Raw genomic sequence first — 25,757 nt, 5'->3', positions numbered from 1 at the left:
ACCACTCATAACTTCACTCACGGCCTCATTTTCTATGCTATTCAGCATGACTCTCCCAGTTTCTTTTCTCAACGCTCTTTTACTTTCTCCCTCACTCTCACAACATCTCGTTTCTTCTAGACCTCTTGTGCTTTCATTCTGTTGCCTCCCAATCACTCCAATACTATTCATTACTTCATCAATCACTGAAAACTCTCCTATACTTAATCCTGTTCTAGTTACTTCAGCTAAAGTAATCTCCATAGTCCTAATTTCTTTATTCAACACATTCAACTCAGTTTTAATTTCCAAAACCTCCTTACTGAGCACTTCCAGTTCCTCTTGCAGAAGATAAAGGTCACTTTTCATTTTCACGAACTCCTGCTGAAGTTCTTCTGCTACGGTCCCGATGTATGCTTTCATTCCTAATTGCTCCAGCCTATCCCTGCACTTCTCACATATGTCAACGTTTTCATTCTTCTCATTTAGCCAAACAGTCCACAGATCCTTCACATTCTTTGCCGCATACATATAGCAGTTTCGGTAATGCATCCATTGCGAAAAATCCAATGCAGAGCCAGACTTTCGTATAGAAGTCCTCCAAGCTTCTGACGTATGTCTCTTGTTGGATGCCATCTTTAGACGCTGAAGTAGTGAAACAAACAGCAGCGAAAACACAATATATACAACAGAGTTTCAAACAATAATGTCACTGAAGGACACTTGTATCCAACCAACGCACAACTGCAGCACAATTTAAGACAAAAAGCCACACTATACTTTAATTCACATATCTTGAGTATGTGAACACAGAAGATACAACCATAGGATATACTGGGAGGCATAGGGCTAATCACCTTATCCTCAGGATGGGTATGACTTAGAAGAGCTGAAGTCAGTTCTGTAACAGGCCAGTAGGCCTGATAAGTAGTAGGGAGAAGAAGAAGAATATATGATGGACAAATTTTATTGAATTTTATTGATTTGTTGCAAATCAATGACCTTGAGATAAACTTCCTCAAGCAGCATATGAAAGAAGGAACTCAAGATCAAAGAGGATTAGATTTGTTCATAGTAGTCTATAGTTTGGAAGGGGTCTCTGTTAAGAATATGACTATTTTTGCACAAGTTAGTGATAGTGATTATGCCATGCTTTCTTGGGAAGTATCTAATTATATTGATGTTCCTATTAGAACAGGTTACATGAACTTCAAAGCTGGAAATTTTGATCAACTTAGGAGAATATTATCTTTCATCTCATGGTATCCATTACTGAATGAGAGAAATGTCAGCAGTGCATGGGAATCTTTGAAAAAGGTCTTAAATGTGGTGGTATCTCTAGTGTTCGAAGAATAAAAAGGTTGGGAGTGAAATGGATGTGCAACCTTGTTAAGCAAGAAATCAAGATGATGATGTGGAAAGAATATTGGGAGAATAAGAGTGAGAGGAGTTATGAGATATATATAAAGCGCAGGCCAGAAAGCGAGTATTGTGCAGAAAGTTAAATCAGAGTATGAAAAGAAATTGGTTATTCAGGTTAAGGCTGCAGGTTCCAAAAGAATTTTATTATTATGCTGCAAGCAAAAGAAAAAAAAATGAATGTGAAAGAATAACTTTACTGAATGCAGATGGTACTCTAGTGTCAGAAGCTAATGAAATTGTTCAGTTAATGAGTGCTCACTTTATTGTTATTATTATTATTATTATTCCTGACACCTCCAAGGAGTCAGAAGACTCATCGCGGGAGGGCATCTACAACTGTCTCAAACGAAGTGTATGCTACATGGTGCACAGTGTTACTGCTACATTGGATGAAAAGTTAGAGGTGCAGGAAAATGAGGTTGAAGAGCTGTTGCATAACCTGGATAAGATTTTGTTAATGGGGACAGATGGAATATCAGCCTATTTGCTAAAGGAATGTTCAGCTGAATTAACTAGGCCTTTTCACATGTTTGTATAAGTTGGTCTCTGCTCAGGAATGATACCACAAGAATGGAAGGAATGTATGATAGTTCTATTGTACAAGGGTGGTGCAAAAATTGATGTGTTAACTATCAACCTATCAGTATCTCTGGTGTAGTCGTGAAGATTTTAGAGAGGTTGGTAAGAACTTGCATACAGAAATGAGTACAGAAACAAGCTATAGTCTGCTAGGAGCAGAATGGGTTTACTAAAAAAATGGCATGTTTTAGCAATTTGCTCATATTTTATAACAATGTTACAGTTGGGTAAGGGAATGGATACACTATGATAATGCTGGATTTTGCTAAGGCATTTGATAGGATACCACACGAAAAGAGCTGTTGCATAAACTGGAGAATATGGGATTGGAATATAAATTCGACTTAGATTAGTGGATAGTTGACAGACAGATAAAGACCTACAAGTTGGTAAGGGTTGTTATAGGATCAATGCTGGAGAAGTTTTACAGAGAATAGTGGTAGATCAGGGGGGAACCAGAGGTCATCCCTGGAAAATGTATAAAGAGGGTGAGAGGCACGTTTCTTTCGTTAAGAGTTGTGAATGATTGGAATGCCTTGCCTGAGAATGTGGTGTCTGCAAAGAGTTTGAATGTGTTTAAAACACGGTATGATGAGCTGTGTGTGTGATAAAAGGACCTCCCAGATGAGTCTTTGACTCCATGAGGTCTTGGGGTGGTAATAATAATATAATATCAAAAAGGGGTATACAGTGAGTGTGAGTCTGCCAGATTTAAGGTGTACCTCAGTGATGTACCTCAGTGTTCAGTCCATTGGTCATTGTTGTTCAATCTATACATTAATGACATTAGGAAGGGTCTAACAGGAGATGTGTAATTGTTTGCCGATGATGATGTAAAGATAGGCAGGGCAATCAGGGATGCTACTGATATCCAACACTTACAAAATGATTTGAATAGGCTGGAAATTTGGGCAAATGCTTGGTGTAATAGTAATTTGAAGTTTAAAGGTCACATAAGGGGGCGCTAGTGGGTCAAGCGCTACGAACATGTTTTGAAGAGCTCCTGATTCAGATAAGTTTTACTAGGAATAATTAAGTATATATGCGTAATTGTTTAAGTAAGAGCGGCTGTAAACGTTGTACGCTACCGATATTATTAGTATGGGGTTTTTTCCTTGCTTAAACTAAATACGAAAACGTTAATATTAGACCTAGTAACCTGCAGAAAAAAAAAAAAAAATGGCGGCGGCATTGTCATTCCATGATTTTAATTTGGATTTCAGTCGGTTCGTTAAGTGTGAGGTCTGTTATATGTATTCCTTCGACTACATAAATGATTTGTGGATGTTTAGTGCGGATGGAAGAAGGGTGTGTGCGAAATGTGACCTGAACGAGGAATTGATGACAGAAAGTGCTAGTACCGATAGTGTCGCGAGTGCACGTTTGAAAGAGAAGGATGGCGGGAAAGACAGGCCAAAAAATGTTAAAAAATCAGGAAAAAAGAAAAAGAGCGATTTGACAACCGTAACGGATGTTAAAAGGGACGAAAGTAAGGCGGAAAGAAACGAAATTGAGAGAACGAATGAAAGTAGAAATGGTGTGGTGCAGAAATCGCAAGTAAAAAAAATCGAAAGAATGAATGATGAATGATAGCGAAAAAAGAATGACTGATGGCGAAAGTTGGACGCATGTTGGAACGAAAGTACTGAACCAAAGAAAGATGAATGACAGTAAAAGTGAGAAGAATGATAGCGAAAGTTGGACGCATGTTAGTCCGAAAGTACGGAAACAAAGAAAGATATGTGAGAGTGAGAAGAATGATAGTGAAAGTTGGACGTATGTTGGACCGAAAGTACGGAAACAAAGAAGGATGAATGAGAGGGAAAGTGAGAAGAGGGGGTCGAGAGTTAGAAAGTTAGAAAGATTTAATGATAGAGTGAATGTGTCGCGAGGTTCAGAAGGTGAATTGGATTGGATGAAGCAAGAAATGAAATGGATGCGGAATGAAATTAAGAGAATTCAGGTCAAAACTATTAAAATAAATCATGATGGCATGAAAGAGATAACAAAAGATGAGCGAGTGGCGTTGTATGGTGACTCCATTATTAAAGGTGTGCTAGAGGATAAAATGCACAAGGTATGTTTTCCAGGCGGTAAAATGAGTAGAGTGATTGAGGCATTGAATATGAGGCGGGAACGAGCAAAAGAGTTAATTGTATTAATTGGTACGAATGATTTGAGAGAGAACAAAGAGCATGTTAAAATGAATGTCAGGAGACTGCTTGGAAAGATAAAGGAGAATAGTGTGACAGTAAGGGTGGTCAGTGTGTTGCCTAGGTATGATTGTGGTGAAATGAGGCGGAGAGCAAGGATTATGAATGATATTCTGGCTGAAATGTGTGAGGAGATGGGAGTAGAGTTTGTTAATGTGTGGAATGAGTTTGAGGGACGAAGTGAGCTGTATGGGAGCGATGGACTGCATTTGAGTGGTTATGGTGTGAGTCGCTTGGAGAGACTGCTGCTGGAAGGTAGAGAAGTGAATAGAGAGAATGAATCAGATCGAGAGGGGAGTGATGTGGAAGAGCAGGAGAGTAAGACAGGAGAGATTGAAGGAGTGGAAATGAATGTGGAAGTGAGTGGTATGAGTATAGAAAATGAGAGAATGGGTGTGCAAGAGGAGCAGGGAAACGGCGAGGCTCAGGGTGGACAGGGATACACAGCGTGAGAAAGGTGGATGCTCCAAGAGGAGGTGAGAGAATGTGTAGGCAGGAAAGTAATGGGATGATCAGGGATCAAAAGGAAACAGATGGAATTGCAAAGGGTTCTAAAATGAAGAAGCAGAAAGGGAAATGGCCCCAGTCCAGCATGGAGAGATCACATCGAGTGAGTGGTATCAGTGGAACTAGCTGTAGATCCAGAAATGAGTTGTTGTGTTTGTATACCAATGCTAGAAGTATAAGAAACAAGGCGGATGAAATGGTTGCACTAATTGCATCTGTGCACCCAGAGATTGTCGGAATAAGTGAGACATGGTTAGATGAGGATGACATCCTGACAGGAATAGAGATGGAAAGGTATGATGTGTTTCGTGAGGATAGAAGGGGTAAAAAGGGAGGGGGAGTGTTATTGATGATAGAGAAAGAGTTATGTCCATACAAGGTGGAGATGCAGGAGGGAAATGGGGCCAGTGGTTTTGAGGCAGTATGGTGTGAGATAGAGGTGAATAGAATCAAATACTTGGTGGGATGTTGTTATAGACCTGGTAATGTGGATGGTGGTGATAGTGAAATGTATAGTCAAATAAGCCAAGCAAATAAGAAAAGGGTGATCATTATGGGTGATTTTAATTATGGCAATATAGACTGGAATGAAGAGATAGCAACTGGAAGTAAAGAAAATGAGTTTCTTGAGTTTTTGAGGGATAACTACCTCAGACAGTATGTAACAGAGGGCACAAGAGGATTAAGGGTCTTGGATTTGGTCGTCTCATCGGAGGATGTAATTCTCAATGAGGTATCAAATCATCCACCAATTGGTGAAAGTGACCATGAGGTGATTACTTGGGTGGTTGCCAGCAGTGCAAGGACCCCAATGAAAAAAGGGTATATGTGGAACTACAAGGGGGGTGATTATGAAGAGCTCAGGAGACAGCCAGGTGTAGCATGGAATGAGGAGTTAGCTGGAAAAGAGATCAATGCAGCTTGGGGGATTTTCAAAAAATATTTAGTGGATGCAATGTCTAAATGTATACCACGGGTGAGAAGGTTAAATAAGTTAGGTGTGAGATGGATGAATAAAGAGATTAAGCATGCAATACAGAGAAAAAGGGCATTGTGGAGGCAGCATAAGAGAAGTGGAAGTAATCAATTTCATGAGTTCTACAAAGACCAGGCAAGGAGAGTGACTTGGTTGGTGAGAGTAGCTAAAGAGAGGTATGAACAGCAGTTAGCTAATGAAGCTAAAAAGAATCCTAGGGAGTTCTTTCGATATGTAGCCAGCAAAAGAAAGAATGATTATGGAAGGATGACATTGATTGGAGGAAATGGTATAAAGACAGCTGTTGCAGAATGTGTAGTGGAGATACTTAATGAACAGTTCATAAAGATCTTTCAATCTTGTGAATGTGACTTCATGGAGAGATTAAGAGCAGTTGATGATGGGGAGGAGAGACTGACTGTAAGTGAGGAAGAGGTGTTTGGGGAGTTGAGTAAACTAGATGTAAATAAGGCTGTGGGACTTGATAATATATCACCGCGTATTCTGAAGGAATGTGCCAGAGAGTTGACACCTGCCTTGACATATTTTTTTAATACGAGTCTTGCACTTGGTCAAATCCCTAAAGAGTGGAAGGAGGGCAAGATTGTGCCACTTCATAAAGGAGGTGATCGAACTCAAGCATCAAACTATAGGCCTATCTGTATGTCAGGTGTTGTGGTTAAGTTGTTGGAGAAGCTTGTGAGAACTAGGATCCAGAGTTGGGTTGACAACAATGGTATAATCTTTGATGGACAGCATGGATTTGCTAAAGGGAGGTCGTGTTTTAGTAATCTACTTACTTATTACAATAAAGTGACTGCTTCCTTGGACAGAGGAGAAGGATACACAGTAATATATTTGGATTTTGCAAAAGCTTTTGATAGAGTACTCATGATAAGTTGACAGTCAAACTAGAGCAGATGGGGTTGGATATTAGATTAGTGCATTGGATTGGAGACTGGCTATCTGATAGGTATCAACAAGTTGTGTATGGGGGTGCAATATCCAGGAAAAGGAAAGTCACTAGTGGAGTGCCTCAGGGATCTGTTTTAGGGCCATTACTATTTAACTTGTATATTAATGATATTGGCAAAGATTTGGATGGAGATATTCAGTTGTTTGCAGATGATGCAAAGTTGGGACGAACCATAAAGAGTAGTGAAGATGTTGTGGTCTTGCAAGAAGACTTGAATAAATTGAGTGATTGGGCAAGCAAATGGGGATGTGAGTTCAATGTTACAAAATGTAAGGTTTTAAAATTTGGAAAACAAAGATGGGATGCAGAATTTATGCTTGGTGAGAATATATTGTTGGAAGTAGAGGAAATAAGAGATCTGGGAGTGATAGTGGATAAGGATCTAAAATTTAGGGGACACATCGCCAAAATTGTGAAGACAACACAAAGACTTCTGGGAATGATGAGGAGGACACTGACGTGTAGAAGTAGGGAGATTCTTGTTCCATTGTATAAGGCTTTGATTAGGCCACACATGGACTATTGTGCCCAGATTTGGTCACCTGGTTTTCAGAAGGATGAAGAGATGTTGGAAAGGGTCCAAAGGCGACTGACTAAGGTAGTTTCTGACCTCTGGAATGTCGAGTATGAGGAAAGATTGAAAAGATGTAATTTGCAGAGTCTAGTGGAGAGAAGGAAGAGGGGAGATATGATAGAGACCTACAAGTTGGTAAGGGGTTGTTATAGGATCAATGGTGGAGAAGTTCTACAGAGAATAGTGGGAGATCAGAGGAGAACCAGAGGTCATGCCTGGAAACTGTATAAAGAGGGTGTGAGTAGGGGAGTGAGAGGCAGGTTTTTTTCGTGCAGAGTTGTGAATGATTGGAATGCCTTGCCTGAGAATGTGGTGTCTGCAAGGAGTTTGAATGTGTTTAAGACCCGGTATGATGAGATGTGTGTGAGATAAAAGGACCTCCTAGATGAGTCTTTGACTCCATGAGGTCTTGTTTAATAATAATAATAATAATAATAACAAAAGTTGGAAATATTGCTCAGAGGATAATTACGATGTTGAAGTGAACCTGGACATGTAAGGATAAGGAAGTCATTTTGCATATTTATTCCTTGATAAAACTACACCTGGATTATTGTGCACAGATTTGGTCTCCCGGGTTACAAGGGAATAAAGAAGCTGTGGAAAGGTACAAAGAAGACTTACAAAGGTTATATCTGGATTATCTTTAAAGGTACCTGTGGCATAACTGTCAACAACATTAAATGATAACCACAGTAATTAATTTCCATGAAATGAAAGTAAAGATATTTCGTACTGAAAATAACAGTCCATCATCAGTGTGTAGAAACAAACAAATCATAGAAATGGGAATACAGAGTATATAAAATAATCGGTTTGCCAATTAAAAATGGTTGCTGTATGCTGGAAATTAATATATTAATAAATAATATTAAAACTATTTTTGATGTTTACATAAAATGAGAATTTCCCAAACTTTTGTGGGAGAGAGAGAGAATTGTTCCAATCCAGGTTTGGTTGATGTAAAAGGGCTTCACAACTTTCTTTGAAAAGATGTTCATATTTAAAACTGCTTCTATGGAGAAGACAAGCTTTGTCCTACTGGATACTTTGTTTAGTGTTAGTACTATGTTGTGCCAGACTAGACTTTTGAGGTTTCACATATTCAGTTTAATATTGATGTTCATTAATTCCTTTTTCCACAGCCTGTTCTCTCAATATATGTCATATATTCATAAAGTATCTGATAAACACCAGCTAATGATAGCTAATTAGGTGACAGTTTGTCTTTTTGTAAATGGTAACTGATGAGAAATTTTGTTGATAGAAAAATATGTGGGAATAAGGTGATACTTCTTCAAAATGTTACCAATTAGTTCAGAGATACCAGAAATATAAGGGATTAGAACCCTGCAGTCTGTTGAAAAATCCTTACATGTTGGAACATACATTTGTAGGAGTCAATTATCTGCTGGATTTGATTAGGATTGTAACCATTAAATTCCATTAAAATTTTGATGGTGAGAACTTCTTGTAAGCTTGAGGGAGAGGAGCACATTATGTGCACTATTAATGCTTGATAACACCAGTTTTTTTAGAGATGTGATGAGCAGATTTTTGATGAATATATCTTCTAGTAAAGGTAGGTTTTTGAAAAAACCTACTTTTACTGGAAGGTAGACAAGCTTTGTCCCACTGGATACTTTGTTTATATACACTGGTTAACAAAATACTGGAGGCTTTGTGAGTAAGAAGTATGTTCAAGAGTGGTAAACTACCGGCATTTCTTTTTCCATGGTGATATGGTTAATGATAAATTGAATGTGTGGATGAAGACTATTGATCCATTGTAGGAAAGTGGTAAGTTCATTTTCAGAATAAGAAATTCTGAAATTTTGAGAAATTCCAGGTGGTTCAAAAAATAGTTTGCTAAAGGTGGAGATAGAGAGCCTACCCATGTCAATGCCTTCAACCTGTCTATAGATCTTGTTTTTACAACTGTAATATCCCGATTCTATAAAAAATTCAAAAATCTTTGCAACATCAGGAGGGCAATCATTAAATAGTAGATATAGTACATCATGTATAATGTTTTTGACATTGTCAAAGCTGACTAACAAATCCGACTCTTTCATTTGAATATTCTTGATAAATTTGAGAAAATGTGTGGAATTATTAATGAATGATCTGGATTATCTGATATGGGCAGTTAATAAATGCGAAAGAAATTTAGCAATTCTATAGGTGAGAGAGTCAATACAATTCCAATGGGTCTTACTGGATAACCTTCTTTATGAATTTCTGGGTGACAAAAGACAATCTGTCACTTCTATCATTAGCTAGTGTTTACCAGATAACTTGTGAAGTACTTTGACATACTTTGGAACAGGCCATTCTATGGAAAAAAGAATTCATGAACCTCAATATTACTTTGAATACGTGAAACCTCAAAAGTCTGGTCTGGCACAACATAGTATTGACACTAAACACAATATTCAGAATACATAGTATCTTGTATTCTATGGAGAAGACAAGATGAAGCTTGTCTTCTCCATAGAAGCAGTTTTAGCATCAGCCAAACCTGAATTGGAACAATTATTTCTCTCTCTCTCTCTCCCCCCCCCCCCCAAAAGTTTTGGAGATTCTCATTTTATGTAAACATCAAAAATAGTTTTAATATTATTTATTAATATTTTAATTTCCAGCTCATGGCAACCATTTTTAATTGGTAAGCCAATTGTTGTATGTATTTTGTATTTCCATTTTTTTGATTTGCTTGTTTCTATGCACTGATGATGGACTGTTATTTTCAGTACAAAATATCTGTACTTTCATTTCATTAAAGTTAATTACTGCGGTTATCATGTAACTTGTTTATATCTGGATTATGGGATTTAGGTTATGAGGAGAGAATGCGAGTATCCAAAGATGACTGACTAAGGTAGTTTCTGACCTCTGGAATGTCAAGTATGAGGAAAGATTGAGAAGATGTAATTTGCAGAGTTTGGTGGACAGGAGGAAGAGGGGAGATATGATAAAGACCTACAAGTTGGTAAGGGGTTGTTATAGGATCAATGATGGAGAAGTTCTACAGAGAATAGTGGGAGATCAGGGGAGAACCAGAGGTCATCCCTGGAAACTGTATAATGAGGATGTGAGTAGGGGAGTGAGAGGCAGGTTTTTTTCGTGCAGAGTTGTGAATGATTGGAATGCCTTGCCTGAGAGTGTGGTGTCTGCAAGGAGTTTGAATGTGTTCAAGGCACGGTATGATGTGTGTGTGATAAAAGGACCTCCCAGATGAATCTTTGACTCCATGAGGTCTTGGGGTAATAATAATGTGGATTACAGACAGAGAAAGAAGGTTGGTATGATAGAGGTCTGTAAACTTCTGAATTATTATTATTATTATTACATGATACCTCCAAGCAGTCCAAAGACTCATCACAAGGGAGTGCACCTACTCTACAACTCTCTGTCTCCGTTACCACTCCGTCCATCAACTACAGCGAACCACTACTACCATCATCACCTACCTCAATGGCATCTACTGCCCACCACCACCACTAGTATTTTTTGTTTGCAAATTGCGTGTGTTCTCGAGGCCAATTTTTCTGTATGTGTGATGAAAATCCTGAGTTTCCAGGAGAAGAAACCCTGCTACTTCTGTAGGAGATTGGCTAACTCACCTTCCATTGAAAAAACAATTATAAAGATTCCTCTTGTCACAATGAGAGGAATCTTTAATGAACTTCTGAATATAAACTCCGAAATGGGTGTTATAGGATCTGACGAAATTTTTCATTATATGGAATGTGGGGAGAGAACGTGGGGCCACCAATGTAAGTTAAGTTTTTTTTGCAATCAAGAAAGGGGCTAGTTTTTCTCTCAGAGAGAAGTGAGTGGAATAATTTGCCTTTATGGGTAGCAATTGCATCTAGTCTGGTTTGGGTGATTTATAGCCTCTCTCAATGAGGTCTTGATTCCCTGGAAGTCTCAGATAATAATAATAATAATAATAATAATAATAATAAATAACCTAAGTGCAATAAAATAGAGGTTCGCTAAGATTTGAGGGTATTTTTAGAGTTGTATCTTTGATTAAGTTCATTGATCATATGTTATTATAGATTTGAATGTCAGATCTCCCTCCACTTGTCAAGTGTGGCATTGACGATCAAGTTTATGAAGACTTCTGTGAGGAAAGGATGAATATGAATTTAGGAGGTTAGTGATTATGAAAAGATTAGGAATTAGTATGTAGCATGTAGATGGAATGAGGAGGTAGGCAGAAAGATAATAATTCCTGCTTATGTACTTCTGAGCTAATTAACAGTAATATTTTCTAATTGCATTCAAAAAATGTCAGGAGGTTAAATAAGGTAGGTGTAAAATGGATGAGGATTAAGCACGCTATTTAGAAGAAGGAAGCATTATTGTGGGAGCATGAAATGAATGGTAATTGTCAGTTAAATTATGAATATAAAAAAGCAGGTTAGAAGATGAGTTGATTGATAAGGATACTCAAGGGTGCAATAGAAGCAGTAATTGGTTAATCAGTCCAAGAAAAAAAAAATTCTAGAGAAGTCTTTTAAAATGTGACAAGCAAAAGAAAGAACTGGGAGGATGATGTTATTGGATGAAAATAGTAGATTGGTAATGACTGTGCAGGATATAGTTAAGATATTTGATGAACAATTCCCCAACATATTTTATTCTTGGAAGAGTGTAGAGCAAATAATACAGGGGTATGAGAACTGATGGTGAGCAAGCAGCATTATATGAGGAATTAAGTGAACCTGATGTTAATAAGACAATTTCATGACATATCATTGTATCCTGTTTTGATGGAATATGCAAGCACTGTTTAATAAGGTGATAAGATTCTTGCAATATGGTGAATCCTAAAGGAGTATTATTATTATGTGACACCTCCAGGGAGTCCAAAGACTCATCGAGGAGGGTTCCCACCTACTCTTCAGCTCTCTGTCTCCACCACTCAATCCACCAACTACAACGAACTGCAACTACACCAACTCCTTCTACTGCCCACCACCACCACCACCACCACCACAACCACTAGTATTTTCACAGACAATCACAGACATCCATGCCCATGGCAGAATTCGAACCTGCAGCCTTTTGGCTGGAGAGCAGATATGCTAACCACTTGGCCAACCAGGCCAGTGGAGTAGAAGAATAGAATTGTTTGACTTCTCAGAGGAGGTGTAAGGAGCAAGGTTTCAAACTATAAACCTGTATTGTATCTGGAGTGTTGGTGGTTAAGATGATACAAAGGTTATATTTTTCAAAACTAGGATCTAGAATTAGATTAATAACAGCAGTTTTCTCTGTGATGCAGATAGTTTTTAATCAGCAAGGGTTTGTTGAAGGTATGCCATGTTTTAACAATCTTCTTGTATATTGCACCTAGGTATTCATATTAGTGATTCATGGTATAAACAATATACCAAGAGATGAAAAAAATGAATTAATTTATTGAACATCTTGGCAGACCAAAAAACTTGAATGCATTTTAGACAAATTATGACTCCACAACCATGTTAAAAATAATACAAAATTAAAGACAGAAAATCTCACGTAAAAAGATTTTTTTAAACCTTTTTTTTAATAATTTTTTAAAATCTTTTTACATGAGATTTTCAGTCATTAAATTTGTATTTATATGTCTACTACTCACAGTATTCCCTTACTAAGAGTTAGAAATAATAATTTTAATTTCCTAACGTTTTGACCTTCATATTAAGGTCATCATCTGAAGTATACACATATATATATACAGAGACAAGCTATATTACATTTCACACAGTATGCTAAAGAGACAATGATTTGATCAATGGTTATTCTACTGGTCTGATATCTATTGAAAAATTATATTAAATCAAATTAAAATAAATGAAATAAAATAACTACACCAGATCTATATTCTATTTAAGACAGCATCAGGGAAAACACTTTCTTTCTACCTACAAAAAAGAAGGCACAGCCCTGGACTTATCATTATCTCCCCCCTCCCCCCAATTGCTAACTTTTACATGGAATATTTTGAGCAACGGGCTCTAGATTCCTCTCTTTAAAACTCCAAGTATGGCTTAGATACATTGACGATGTTTTCACTATCTGGTCCCATGGCCACCAGACATTAGACACTTTCCTCAGCCACCTAAACAAACAACACAAATGCATACAATTCACGATTCAGATTGGAAAGCAGAACACACACACACACACGCTTCCGTTTCTAGATACACTTGTCACACATCTTCCTTCTAGCAGTCTTTCTTTCACTGTTTACCAGAAATCTACACATACTAGCCAATATACATACATAAACTCCTACCACCACCACCACCACCCAACACAAAAACTAGGTGTCATTAACACACTAAAAAACAAGGTTTTGAAGATTTGCTCCAATGAACCAGCACTTAAAGATGAATTAAAAGTTATCAGCAATACCTTCCTAAAAAAATGGCTACAGCCAAAATACTGTCAACAAAATTCTTCAACAAGACCTCACTTAAAAACAAAAATAAACTAGACTACAATAAAACTGTAACCATTCCATACATTAAAGGGATATCAGATAAAATAAACAGAATACTACAGAAATACAACCCTAAAGCCACCTTTAAACCTCCTGCAAAATTAAAAAACTTACTCCACTCATCAAAGGATCCACTTTCTCTGCTGGCCCACCCTGGAGTATACTCCATTCACCGTATTCACTGCACCTGTAATTTGCCCAATATAGGAGAAACAGGATGCACAATTCTCATCAGACAAAAGGAACATAAACAACACATTAAATATAATAACCATGGTCAAGCTGCCCTGTCTGATTATGCCCTGAATATTTTACATAGAATGGACTGGAAAAGCACCTGTTGTTTACATCACACCAAAACGTGGTAGGAACGTAAATTTAAGGAGGCCTATGAAATTCTTATCAACCACCCTAATCTTAACAATAATGATGGTCTAAAAATCTCAAGAATATGGGAGGCACATATTCTACCCACATAGCCTTTCCCCCTAAGAGTTAATTATAAATAGGACTATAGGTAATTGAGGATTTTAAATCTAATATAACAATAACATGTTAGATTAGGACATCGTTTTTGCTGTAATAAAACTATCTGTAGGAAAAATTTTTTCCTTGATGTTGTCTTATTTTTCACTAGATGTCAGACCAGTAGAATGACCGTTGATCAAATCATGGTCTCTTTAGCATACTGTGTGAAATGTAATATAGTAATATAGCTTGTCTCTGTGTGTGTGTGTGTGTGTGTGTATATATATATATATATATATATATATATATATATATTTCTAACATGGTTGTAGAGTCCATAATTTGTCTAAAATGAATGCTGATCACTGTGTAACACTAAAGGGGGGGAAAAAACCTTGCACCTTTTCATGTCAAACCATCTAGGATATATGTGGTCCCTAAACTCCATGAGCCTAATAACTCCATTTGTCTAATAGTTGTTATTATTAATATTATTATTATTATTATAGTAATAATAATTTAATAATAATAATGTCTCCAAGGAGTCAAAAGACTCGTCATGGGAGTTGACAGCATAGACAACCCGAGCATTTATCCAAATCACTATTCCCCCCCCCCTCCCACAGGCAAATCTCCTTTTATAAAAAAAGTCATTGTAATTTAAATCTGTAATAAAAAAAAAAGAATCTTGACAGATTCAGGCATCATGCTGAGCCTTGACATTGCTTCACTGTTGCAGGAAACAAATAACTTGACTGTAAGAAGAATGTAGGATTGGATATCAGGAGTTTGTTGAGAAGAATAAAAAATAATAGTGTGATAGGAAAGGTAGTCACTGATGAGATGAGGTGGAGAGCAAGAATTATGAATGATATATTAGCTGAATTGTGTGAAAAGAAAGGAGTTCAGTTTGTTAATGTGTGGAATGAGTTTGAAGGAAGAATTGAACTGTATAAGAGTGATGGACTGCATTTGAATGGTTTAGGTGCGTAATTTAGAGAGAGACTGCTGTTGGAAGGTAGAGTAATGGTGTAGAGAATGAATCTGAGCAAGTAAGAAGTGACATGAAAGAGTGGTTAGAGTCAGGTCACCTGAGATGTGTTTGTGGTATGCTGAGGCACGAAAAGCTGCTGCTGAGGCAGTAAAGACAGCAAAGCAGAAGGCTTGGGAATCCTTTGGAGAAAGATTAGACTCATCCTATGCAAATGCAAACAAAGTATTCTGGCTGACCATCCGCCGCCTTCGAGGGAGGAAATCATGCACAGCAAAGGCAATTAAGGCCTCTGATGGTGCACTTTTAACAACCGAGAAGGATATCCTCCACAGATGGAGGGAATACTTTGAGACCCTTCTTAACCCATGTGGCCCAGCAGTTGTGGACATCCAAGAGGTGCAGATTGGGGCAATGACTAGTCTCACAGCAGAAGAGGCCCATTTAGCAATAAAATCACTAAAATTGGGCAAGGCTGCTGGCGATGATGAAATTCGGCCCAAAATGCTAAAAGCCTTAAATCGAGACGGTGTTTCTCTGGCTGACTCGAGTGTGTCAAGCTGCTTGGATATCTGGGCAAGCACCAAAGCAATGGCAGACAGGCATAATAATACCAGTCTTCAAAAAGGGAGACCAGAAGGATTGCAGTAACTATTGTGGCATCTCTCTGCTCAGCCTGCCTGGGAAAGTGTATGCTAGGTGCTTGGAAAGACAGTGCAGGAGCATAGTTCAGTCAAAGTTCCAGGAAGAACAACGTGGCTTTCGTCCTGGTAGAAGCAAAACTGACCAAATCTTCACTTTAAGGCAAGTCTTTGAGAAATCTTGGGAATATGCCAAGAATGTCTACACATGTTTTGTGGACTTGAAGAAGGCATATGACCGGGTTCCTCGAGATAACTTTGGCAAGTAGTAATATGGAGTAGATGGCCAACTATTACCTGTCATCAAGTCCCTGTATGAACGCCCAGAGTTTTGTGTCAGGGTAAACAGCACAAAGTCTGAACCTTTCACAGTCTCTGTTGGCCTCCACCAAGGGTGTGTTCTGTCACGCCTCCTTTTCATAATATTTATGGACTGGATTGATAGGCACAGCCGAGGCAGTGAGTGTGTCAGAATTGGAAGATGTGGCATTGGACGTCTGCTTTTTGCAGATGACCTGGTTCTGCTTAGCTCTTCCACAGATGACCTCCAGCGGACTCAGGATAGGTTTGTAGCTGTTTGTGCAGATGCCAGAATGAAGATCAGTGTGGCCAAAACTGAAACATTTGTGATCTCAAGACAACCATCCCAGTGCACTCTACATGTAAGTGGAGTCCCAATGAGGCAGGTGGAGAAGTTTAAATACTTTTGGTCCATATTCACGAATGATGGAAAATAGGATGTAGAGCTAGATACTCGAATTGGCTTAGCAAGCTCAATATTGCGGGAGCTTGGCTGTTCGGTAGTATTGAAGCGGGAGTTAAACCAGAAGGCAAAGCTGGCTGTCTTCAATACAGTCTATGTCCCCATCCTCACCTATGGTCATGAGAGTTGGGTAATGACCGAAACAATGTGGACACGAATCCAAGTGGCTGAAATGAGGTTCCTTTGAGGGGTTACGGGGCTGACAAGACTCGACAGAGTCAGAAGCTCTGCAATTCAGGAAACCCTCAATACTCAACTTCTGCTTCTTCGTGTTGAGAGATCACAGTTACGTTGGTACGGGCACCTGGTCAGAATGCCACAAGAGAGGCTCACTCCGCCCTCTTTGCCAAGCCAGAGGGTGGGAGGCCACGTGGACGGTCAAGGACTCGCTGGATAGATTATATCCAAATCCTTGGGTGGACACGTTTGGGAATCCCACCAGAACACCTGAGCTTGGTGGCAGAGGATTGTGACCATTGGAAGTTCCTCTTGCAGCTCTTAATAAATTATTAAAGTTCCTCTTAATAATACATAAATATTCCATCTTAAGTATCATAAGACATCATCAGTACAAAAAAAAACCCACATTACTGCACATGGCATATAGAAATGTTTTGGAAAAATTTGGAGAAATGAGCAAAGCTAATAACAAAAGTAAAGTACTAACTAGTGGGTTTCTGTTCAGGATGTCCTGATCGAAATCCAGAAGATATAAAAAGCTGATGCAAAACTGAATGTGAGGATTAAAGACCCGTTCCCCACTAAGTGTTCTGGATAAGATTTGTACTAGCAAACATAAGAAGGAGCTAAGAAGAATTCTGGAAGATTACCTTGGATAAGTATAGGTTGGTATCGGGCGATAACGGCATGGCAAGATCACATTTTCACTTTAAGACAAATAGTTAAGAACTCATGGGAATATAACAAGGATCTGTATTTAAATTTTGTAGATCTTGAAAAGGCCTATGACAAGTGGCCAGAAAAAAACTGTTGAAAAAGCTACAATTATATCATATAAAACGGGATTTTAAACACAACTACGCATAATTTGCATTGAAGTTGTAAGTCAGCAGTTTGAATTGGAAGTCCAGGAAGATGGTTTGATGTAAGGTCAGGTGTGAGACAAGGATGCATGTTATCTGTACTGTTATTCAACATGCTTATGGATCACATTACAAGGAAAAGCGGCATTCGACCTGATACAAAGATTAGAAGTGTTGACCTCATCTGCAAACTTTATGATAACGTCATATTCTTAAATAAATCCAGTCCAAGTCTGGATTCCTTAACTGAATGAATAACTGAAGGTATGAAGGCAGCAATAACAAGGCAAAGACAATGAAAATAAACAGAAGCATTGAAAATGTCAACTGCATTGTGAATGAAGAACTTATAGAACAAGTAAAACGTTTTAGCTACTTAGACACGATTTTTAGTGAAGATGGTAAATTAAATGGAAATAGACAACAGAATCAGCAAAGCTGGTATGGTAGGAAAGTCAACTGAATAAATTTATATGGAATAAGAGAGAAATTAGTCAGAGCACTAAATTAGCTGTATTCAAGACAGTGTTCAAACCAGTTTTAACTTATGGATCTGAGAGCTGGGTCAAAAGTAAATCACTTCTCCGAAGACTAGAAACCGCAGATATGAGAGTCTTGAGAAAGATTAGGGGGCATGAACAGATGGCATTGATGGCAGTATCATATTAAAAACGAGGATATTAGAAAGAAACGAATTCAGAAATATGTTAGAAACACCTGTTGCTAACGAAAGATTAGTAACAGGTGTTTCTAACATTTTTATCACTGGTTAAAACTGGCTTGGACAGTCTTGTTATATTGATGGTTTAGAGTGTTGACTGATATCTTTCTTATTCCGTATAAATTTATTCGATCCTATTTCTGTATTTTTAAAGGTAACTTGGGTTTTTTATTCGACAAAACAGACAAGTTGACCAGAATAACGCACGCAATTAAAATAGACAAAATACACTGGCCTATCATAAATCTAAATAATTAACAGCTAATTTACACTCACTGATATTTCTACAACATGCGTGGTTGATTTAGGACAACTAATGGATTCAATCCCAGCGTTCCTACCGGACAGTTTCTCTTTTTCTTTCACGGGGGGGGAGATCTGGTTAGTGTCTACGCTGAGATCGAGCATCTATTTTTTTTAAAATTTCTGCAAGAATGTGAGACAGTTTTGCTGCTTTGGAATATTGAGAGTCCGAAATTGGACTGGCTATAGAAGTAAGCAACCGAATATTTTCCTCAAGCCAAATTAAAAAGCTTTGCCCATCAGAAAAATATTATTTATTCGTAGAAAGGCACAAACGTCTTTAAAACTTTATTTATTTCTGTAAGAAACACAATAAGGAAGCAACCATACTATTAGATTAATGGACAACTCACCGGAAACTGAACAAACCGGAAGAAACACATGCAGACATATCTGATGTGTCCAAAAATGAACAGATGACAAACAAACTATTAACCAGCAAAAGTTTTCACAATCGATTTTATCGGACTTGAATTGTGTATTTGTGTGTAGAGGGGAGTAAGTTTGAAAGTCCACAAAAAACAGTAGGATTCAATAGAGAAAAAAAAAGAGCAATAGACTTTAAAAGAAACAACAAAAAAAAAATTCTTTTGTGAAGTTGGAAAACAGTTCAACAGTTAATGCGACCATCACTTCGTGCGATAAGTGGAAATGCCTAAAAGTTCATTTTTGACGCCGTAGTTGTCCAAATTTGCATGCCAGTCAATTGAAATAGGCAATTATGAAGTGGATAAACACAAAAAGAACTGAAAAAAAAAAAAAAGCATTAAAATGTGTTTATTTGGCAACAAGAAAGGTAGGATAACTTCAAGTAGTTATTTCAAAGATTAAGAAGGTAATTTCTTTATATAATATAATAAATAATTTTTGCTTGTTGTCGACTAAGACGGATGTGATGTAATGCTTCCATGGCATAACTCAACACTACGGACATACGATACACCGGGACATAGGGCAGACCACCTTATTCTGTGAACAGCTTGAGGTCCGATGATTAATTAACCCTCGACAACGCAGGGTAAAAGAGGGTAAAAGGAAGATGAGATGAGAGATGAGATACTATTGAGCTGTAATTAAATTAAATTAAAACTGATAAATTTATTTTATACAGTTGAGGATAGCAATTTCCCAAACTTTTGGGATAGTGAGACAGTTGTTACAGTTAAGACTGGATCTGTGCTGTAAGGCTTCAGCACTTTCTTTATACAAATGCTCATGTTTGTATGTGGATCGCTGTAGTAGCTTGGTGTGTTGCCATTGGATCCTCTGGTTGGTATTTTCTACTCCATGTTGTGTGAGACCAGATTTGTGAGGTTTTATAAGATGGGTTGTAGTCTTGATGTTCAGAGATGCATTTATTTACATCTCCTGTCTCTTCCTTCTATCTTCCTATTTATCCATAGTAAGACAAGTTACAAGAACTCAAAAAATTATTAGCTACTCTCCAAAGCATCAACCTATAAAAGAAGAAGCCCACAGGACTCCTATACCATATATCAAAGGCATCTCTGAATGTATGTCAAAAAGTTTGAAGAAATACAAACTTGCTGCTACCTATAAACCAAATTCACAATTTGTTACTCTCTCCAAAAGACAAACTCTCACCACTGATGCCACCTGGCATATACAAAGTACCCTGTTCTTGTAAATTGTCTTACTATGGACAAACAGGGAGAGCTGTAAATAAATGCACCTCTGAACATCAAGACCACATCCTTCTTATTAAACCTCACAAATCTGGTCTCACAAACATGGAGTTGAAAATGCCAACCAGAGGATCCAATGATAAAATATTATCATTGGATCCTCCATGCTACTACATCGATTACATGGAGTAGTAGCTACTCCAAGCTACTACATTAATCCATATATAAACATGAGTGTGTTTGTACAAAGAAAGTACTGAAGTCTTATGGCACAGACCCAATCTTAACCATAACAACTGTTTCACTATCCCAAAAGTTTGGGAAATTGTTATCCTAACTGCATAAAATAAATTAATCCGTTTTAATTACAGCTCAATACTATTTAGTCCTTAAATGCACTACTGTATACATAGAGGGATTCCAATGTAAGCATGTGTGCTAATGTTTTTTTTTTAATGTAATTCCTATTATTGTTTATAACTGTACTGATAATGTCTTATGATACTTAAGATGAAAGATTTACATATTATTAAAAAATTAATTACTGTGGCATATGTGTGAATTTATAGTTATACTACTGTAAAATCTTCTCTGAGACAAAAAAGCACCAATAAGTCTCATTATCTGATTTTCCATTTGGAATTTGTCCACATCACTTACTCAAAATTGTCTGCCATTCAAAAAGGTTATCTTCATATTTAGTGTTGAATATTATAGATATTTCCTTCTTTCCTTGATCATTGCTTCCCAAAAATGGAATCTTATAGTTATTATTTAGAAGTATCACACTCTTATATCTATTCATATTTATGCTACTTATATTTATTTATTATAATTTGCATATATACTTTACATTTTAATACTGCTTTAATATTTTAATCAAAATAAGCTTTATTGAAATTAAACTGTCTACCAAGAAGTCCTGCTGTTATTTTCAGTTTCTCTAATGAGAGTTTGAATTTATAAATTTATTTAGTTCTCACTGAAGTAAATATTGGAATTAATCTGCTTGCTCATTAAAAGATATAAGATTTGCAAGTGATTGAAATGGAAGTTTGGAATATTAATAATAATAATAATAATAATAATATTATTATTATTATTATTATTATTATCCATGGAGTAAAAGGACACATGGCAGGAGACCCAGGTAACCCTTACTCACACAATACCTAACATACCTGTATTTGAACTTACTCATTCATTGTCAGGACAGTTACCTCTGGCAATCCATTCCACTAATTCACCACTCTCCAAGCAAAAAATCTAGTTTGCACGCTTTTACTATCCACACTGTTTAAAAACTTTCAGGGGCAGCACCTTGATCTCTCCCTACTTGTTACATTTTAAAAAATTTCTTTTATGCCATTCTTATAGAAATCCTTCAGTAACTTTTAGGTTTCTATCATGTGCCCTTTCTTCCACCTATCAACTACACTCTACAATGCACACACCTTCAATCTGTTCTCATAGGGAACATTCCATGGACGTCTCACCAACATGATCACTTGTCTCTGATCCTCTCCACCAACTTCTGATCCCAACAAACCCAGGTGACCAAATCTGCACATAACAGTGAAGATGTGGGCAAATCATTAGCCTTATAAAGAGGGATAATAACCTTCCTATCTTTATTTGTCAATGTGCTCTTCAACGTACAAGTAACCCTTTGTGCTCTTTTGACAACTTTTGCAATATATCCTCTAAACGTCAACTCTTTTTTCCACCATCACCACTAAATCTCCAGCCTCTTCAATTTCCTGCAATCCAGTATCGTTAATACAGTGGAGATGCCTGTTTAATGCAAAAAAGTGTAAATTTTAAACCTTGGTTTCCCAAGATGGAAGACTGTGTATTCTATAATTATTATTATTATTATTATTACGGGCAACTGCAAGGAGTACTTGGACTCATGGAGGGAGGTCCTAAACATCATGTCAAGAACTATCCAACATTTGCACAGTATCTATCATACTTTGCTTGAGTTCAAAGCAAAGTATGCTTTGAACTCATTCAAATTGTAGGAACTCATGCACCGTCATGGTACCCATAACAGACTCTGGCACCCTATTCCACTCATTCACTACTCTCCAAGCAGAAAACCTAGTTCTAACACCTCTGCTAACTACACTCTTACTCAGGTTCCATGGATGGCCCCTAATTCTCCCACTCCCACACCTGTTCTGAAAAATTTACTCTGAATTAATCCTTCAGTAATTTGTATGTCTCAATCATATCAATCTTTTCCACCCATCAGCCAGTTTCTGTAACCCACATATCTTCAACCTGTTGTTGTAAGGTTCATTCCATAGACTTGCTACCATCTTGGTCACTTACCTCTGTATCCTCTCCACCTGCTCCTCATCTCCAAGAAACCCTGGCACTCAGATCTGTGCACAGTAGTCAAGATGGAGTTTTATCAAGGCTTAAAAAAAGAGGAACAATAACCTGCTTGTCAAATTATTCTTCAGTAACAAAGTGACCTGATGAGCTGCTTTAGCCACTTTTGCTATGTGCCTCCTAAACTTTAACTTCCTATCCACTAACACTCCCAAGTGTTAGTGAATAGGGAGGATCTGACTTCATAAATTTCCTGGAGTATAGTTCCACCAATGTGGTATACAGCTGGTAATTTTTTCATCCCAAAATGCATAACCCTACACTATGTCGCATTAAACTGACATCCATTCTCCTTTGCTCAGTCAACCAATCTATCCAAATCATCTTGCAAATTTTATTATTATTATCATTATTGTTACACGACACCTCCAGGGAGTCCAAAGACTCATTGAGGGAGGGCACCTGCTCTAAAGCTCTTTCTCCACCACTCAATCCACCAACTGACTGCAACCACACCAGCGCCATCTACTTTCAACCACCAACATTAGTATTTCCACAGACAATCACAAACATCCATGCCCACAGTGGGATTCGAACAACCCACAGCCTTTTGGCTGCAGCCAGCCAGGCTGGCCGAGTCGTTAGCGTATCCGCTCATATCTTATTATCACATATTTTGACATTATTTGTATTAACTATCACTCTACCCAACTTTGAATCATTAGCAAATATTATTATTATTATTATTATTCAGGCCTCCATGGAGTCAAAAGACTCATCATGGGAGGTCCTTCCTAAGAAACACAAAGTCTATCATGACTCATCGAGGGGAGGTCCCCCGTAAGAAACATAAAGTCTATTATACCACTCCTTAAACTCATTGATCGTTCTCGCTCTCACCACTCCATCAGGCAATGCATTCCATGGTTCAACCACCCTCCATGCAAAGAAACCACTCCTCACCCTCTTGCTCACAGTTTCCTTTCATAACTTCCAGGGATGGCCTCTTGTCATCACTCTTTCCCACTGTTCAACCAAGCAAAAGAACTCCCCAGCGTCAACCCTGTAACCACCTCTCAACAGTTTAAAAGTCTCAATCATATCACCTCTTCTTCTTCTATCTACCAAACTCTGCAGTCCACATTCCCTCAGCCGATCCTAATAACTATCATTGTGATGCCTCTCTTGACTCCATGGATGTGTAGTGATAATAATAATATTATTTTCTCTTCTCTAGGGGATCGTACAAACTATGTGAATCTTCCTCATGTCATTGTAATGGTTGGATTACCTGCTAGAGGAAAGACATATATTGCAAAAAAGCTTACCAGATACTTAAATTGGATTGGTATTTCAACAAGAGGTAAAGTTATTCCATTATCTTGTATAAAATTTTTATACTACCTTTTGCTTATAATAAATGAACTCATAGAAATTAGAACTATAGTAAACACCTTTTCAAAATCAAAGATTTGATTTTGTTTTGTGCAGTAGTAATTCTTACATCCAAGATTGGTTGGCAAAGTGATTAGCGTATCTACTCTGCAACTAATAGACTGCAGGTGCACCTGCTGTGGGCATGAATATTTGTGATTATCTTTCAATGGAAGATGAATTTCATTGCCCTGGTTTCATTGACTGTCCCATTTGTTAGATATCCGAAGTGGCCTGTAATAACCTTTAGATACTACATAAAGTGGTATCTAAAGCTAGATTTATAGATTAGTTATATAGTATTTTATTTATTTATATATATATATATATTTATATAATTTATATATAAATTATTTATATAGTATATTATTATTCGACTATATATATACGAGAGATGTCCAGAAAGTAAATTTCGATGGGCTGTCAGAGAAACAAAACCATACTTACAAAAAAAAATTTATTAGAAATTAAAGTGGACATCTTTTACTATTTTTCTACATAATTTCCACCATTGTTCAGGCACTTATCATAACGGGGCAACAAGAGTTGTATACCTTTATTGTAGAAGGTTGCCACCTGTCGCAAACCACGTCTTGACTGCTTCTTTGACCTCGTTGTCTTGAAACTTCCGACCACTAAGGAAAGATTTCAGATGTTTGAACAGGTGAATGTTGCCTGGCACAAGGTTAGGATTACATTGGGGAGGGGAGATGATGTTTGTTCCCAGCCAAAGGTGATGAGAACTTGTTGCGTTATGCCAGCCGTGTGTGTGGGCGGGTGTTATCAATCAAAACAACGCCCCTGGTAAGCATGCCACATTGTTTATTCCGGATCGCACGATGCAGTTTCTTAAAGGTTTGGCAGTACATACTCACGTTGATTGTGGAGCTTTGACATGCGGCAGGCGATTTGATTTTCTTAGACATTATAAACACATGCCAAGAAGTGTGTTCATTGTGAGAATGTCTGAAATTGGCACCAATGCCTTGCTAAGGAATCGACAAACTCAGCACACATGTGCACCATTGCGATCGCAACGCTTCAGTGAAAATATTTTAAAATGGAACTTACTTTTTGGACATCCCTTGTGTATATATATATTATTATTATTATTATTACTACTACTACCCAAGACCCCATGGAGTCAAAGACTTATCTAGGAGGTCCTTTTATCATACACACAGCTCATCATACTGTGCTTTAAACACACTCAAATTCTCTGCAGACACCACACTCTCAGGCAAGGCATTCCAATCATTCACGACTCTGCATGCAAAAAACCTGCTTCTCACTCCCCTGCTCACACTTCTTTTTATACAGTTTCCAGGGATGATCTCTCGTTCTCCCTGATCTCCCACTGTTTTCTGTAGAACCTCTCCAACATTGATCCTATAACAATCTCCCTTACTAACTTGTAGATCTCTATCTTATCTCCCCCTCTTCCTCCTAACCACCATACTCTGTAAATTGTATCTTCTCAATCTTTTCTCATATTCAACATTCCAGAGGTCAGAAACTACCTTAGTCAGTTACCTCTGGACCCTTTCCAACATCTTCTCTTTGTCCGTTTGAAAAACCAGGTGACCAAACCTAGGCACAGTAGCACTCATGGACAATTCATCACCATCAATTCGCGGCACGGACAATTCATCGCAGGAAAATTGATCACAGGGAAA

General features: G+C 37.6%; 1 protein-coding gene across 6 annotated transcripts in view; it reads left to right on the top strand.

Moving 5' to 3' along the window:
* The window catches only part of LOC150109923 (6-phosphofructo-2-kinase/fructose-2,6-bisphosphatase 1-like), a 463,954-nt gene that overhangs the window by 124,041 nt on the left and 314,156 nt on the right, over nt 1-25,757 (top strand). For all 6 annotated transcript variants that reach the window (XM_090397298.1, XM_090397313.1, XM_090397290.1 and 3 more), the window contains exon 2: nt 23,885-24,010. In XM_090397298.1, the coding sequence (XP_090253424.1) occupies nt 23,885-24,010 (126 nt within the window). The remainder of the gene's footprint in view (nt 1-23,884; nt 24,011-25,757) is intronic.

Source organism: Typopeltis vanoorti, chromosome 1 (genome assembly GCF_054136105.1).
Source record: "Typopeltis vanoorti isolate ZY-2024b chromosome 1, IOZ_Tvanoo_1.0, whole genome shotgun sequence".
NCBI classification, from domain to species: domain Eukaryota; kingdom Metazoa; phylum Arthropoda; class Arachnida; order Uropygi; family Thelyphonidae; genus Typopeltis; species Typopeltis vanoorti.
This window is presented reverse-complemented; position numbering and strand designations above follow the sequence as displayed.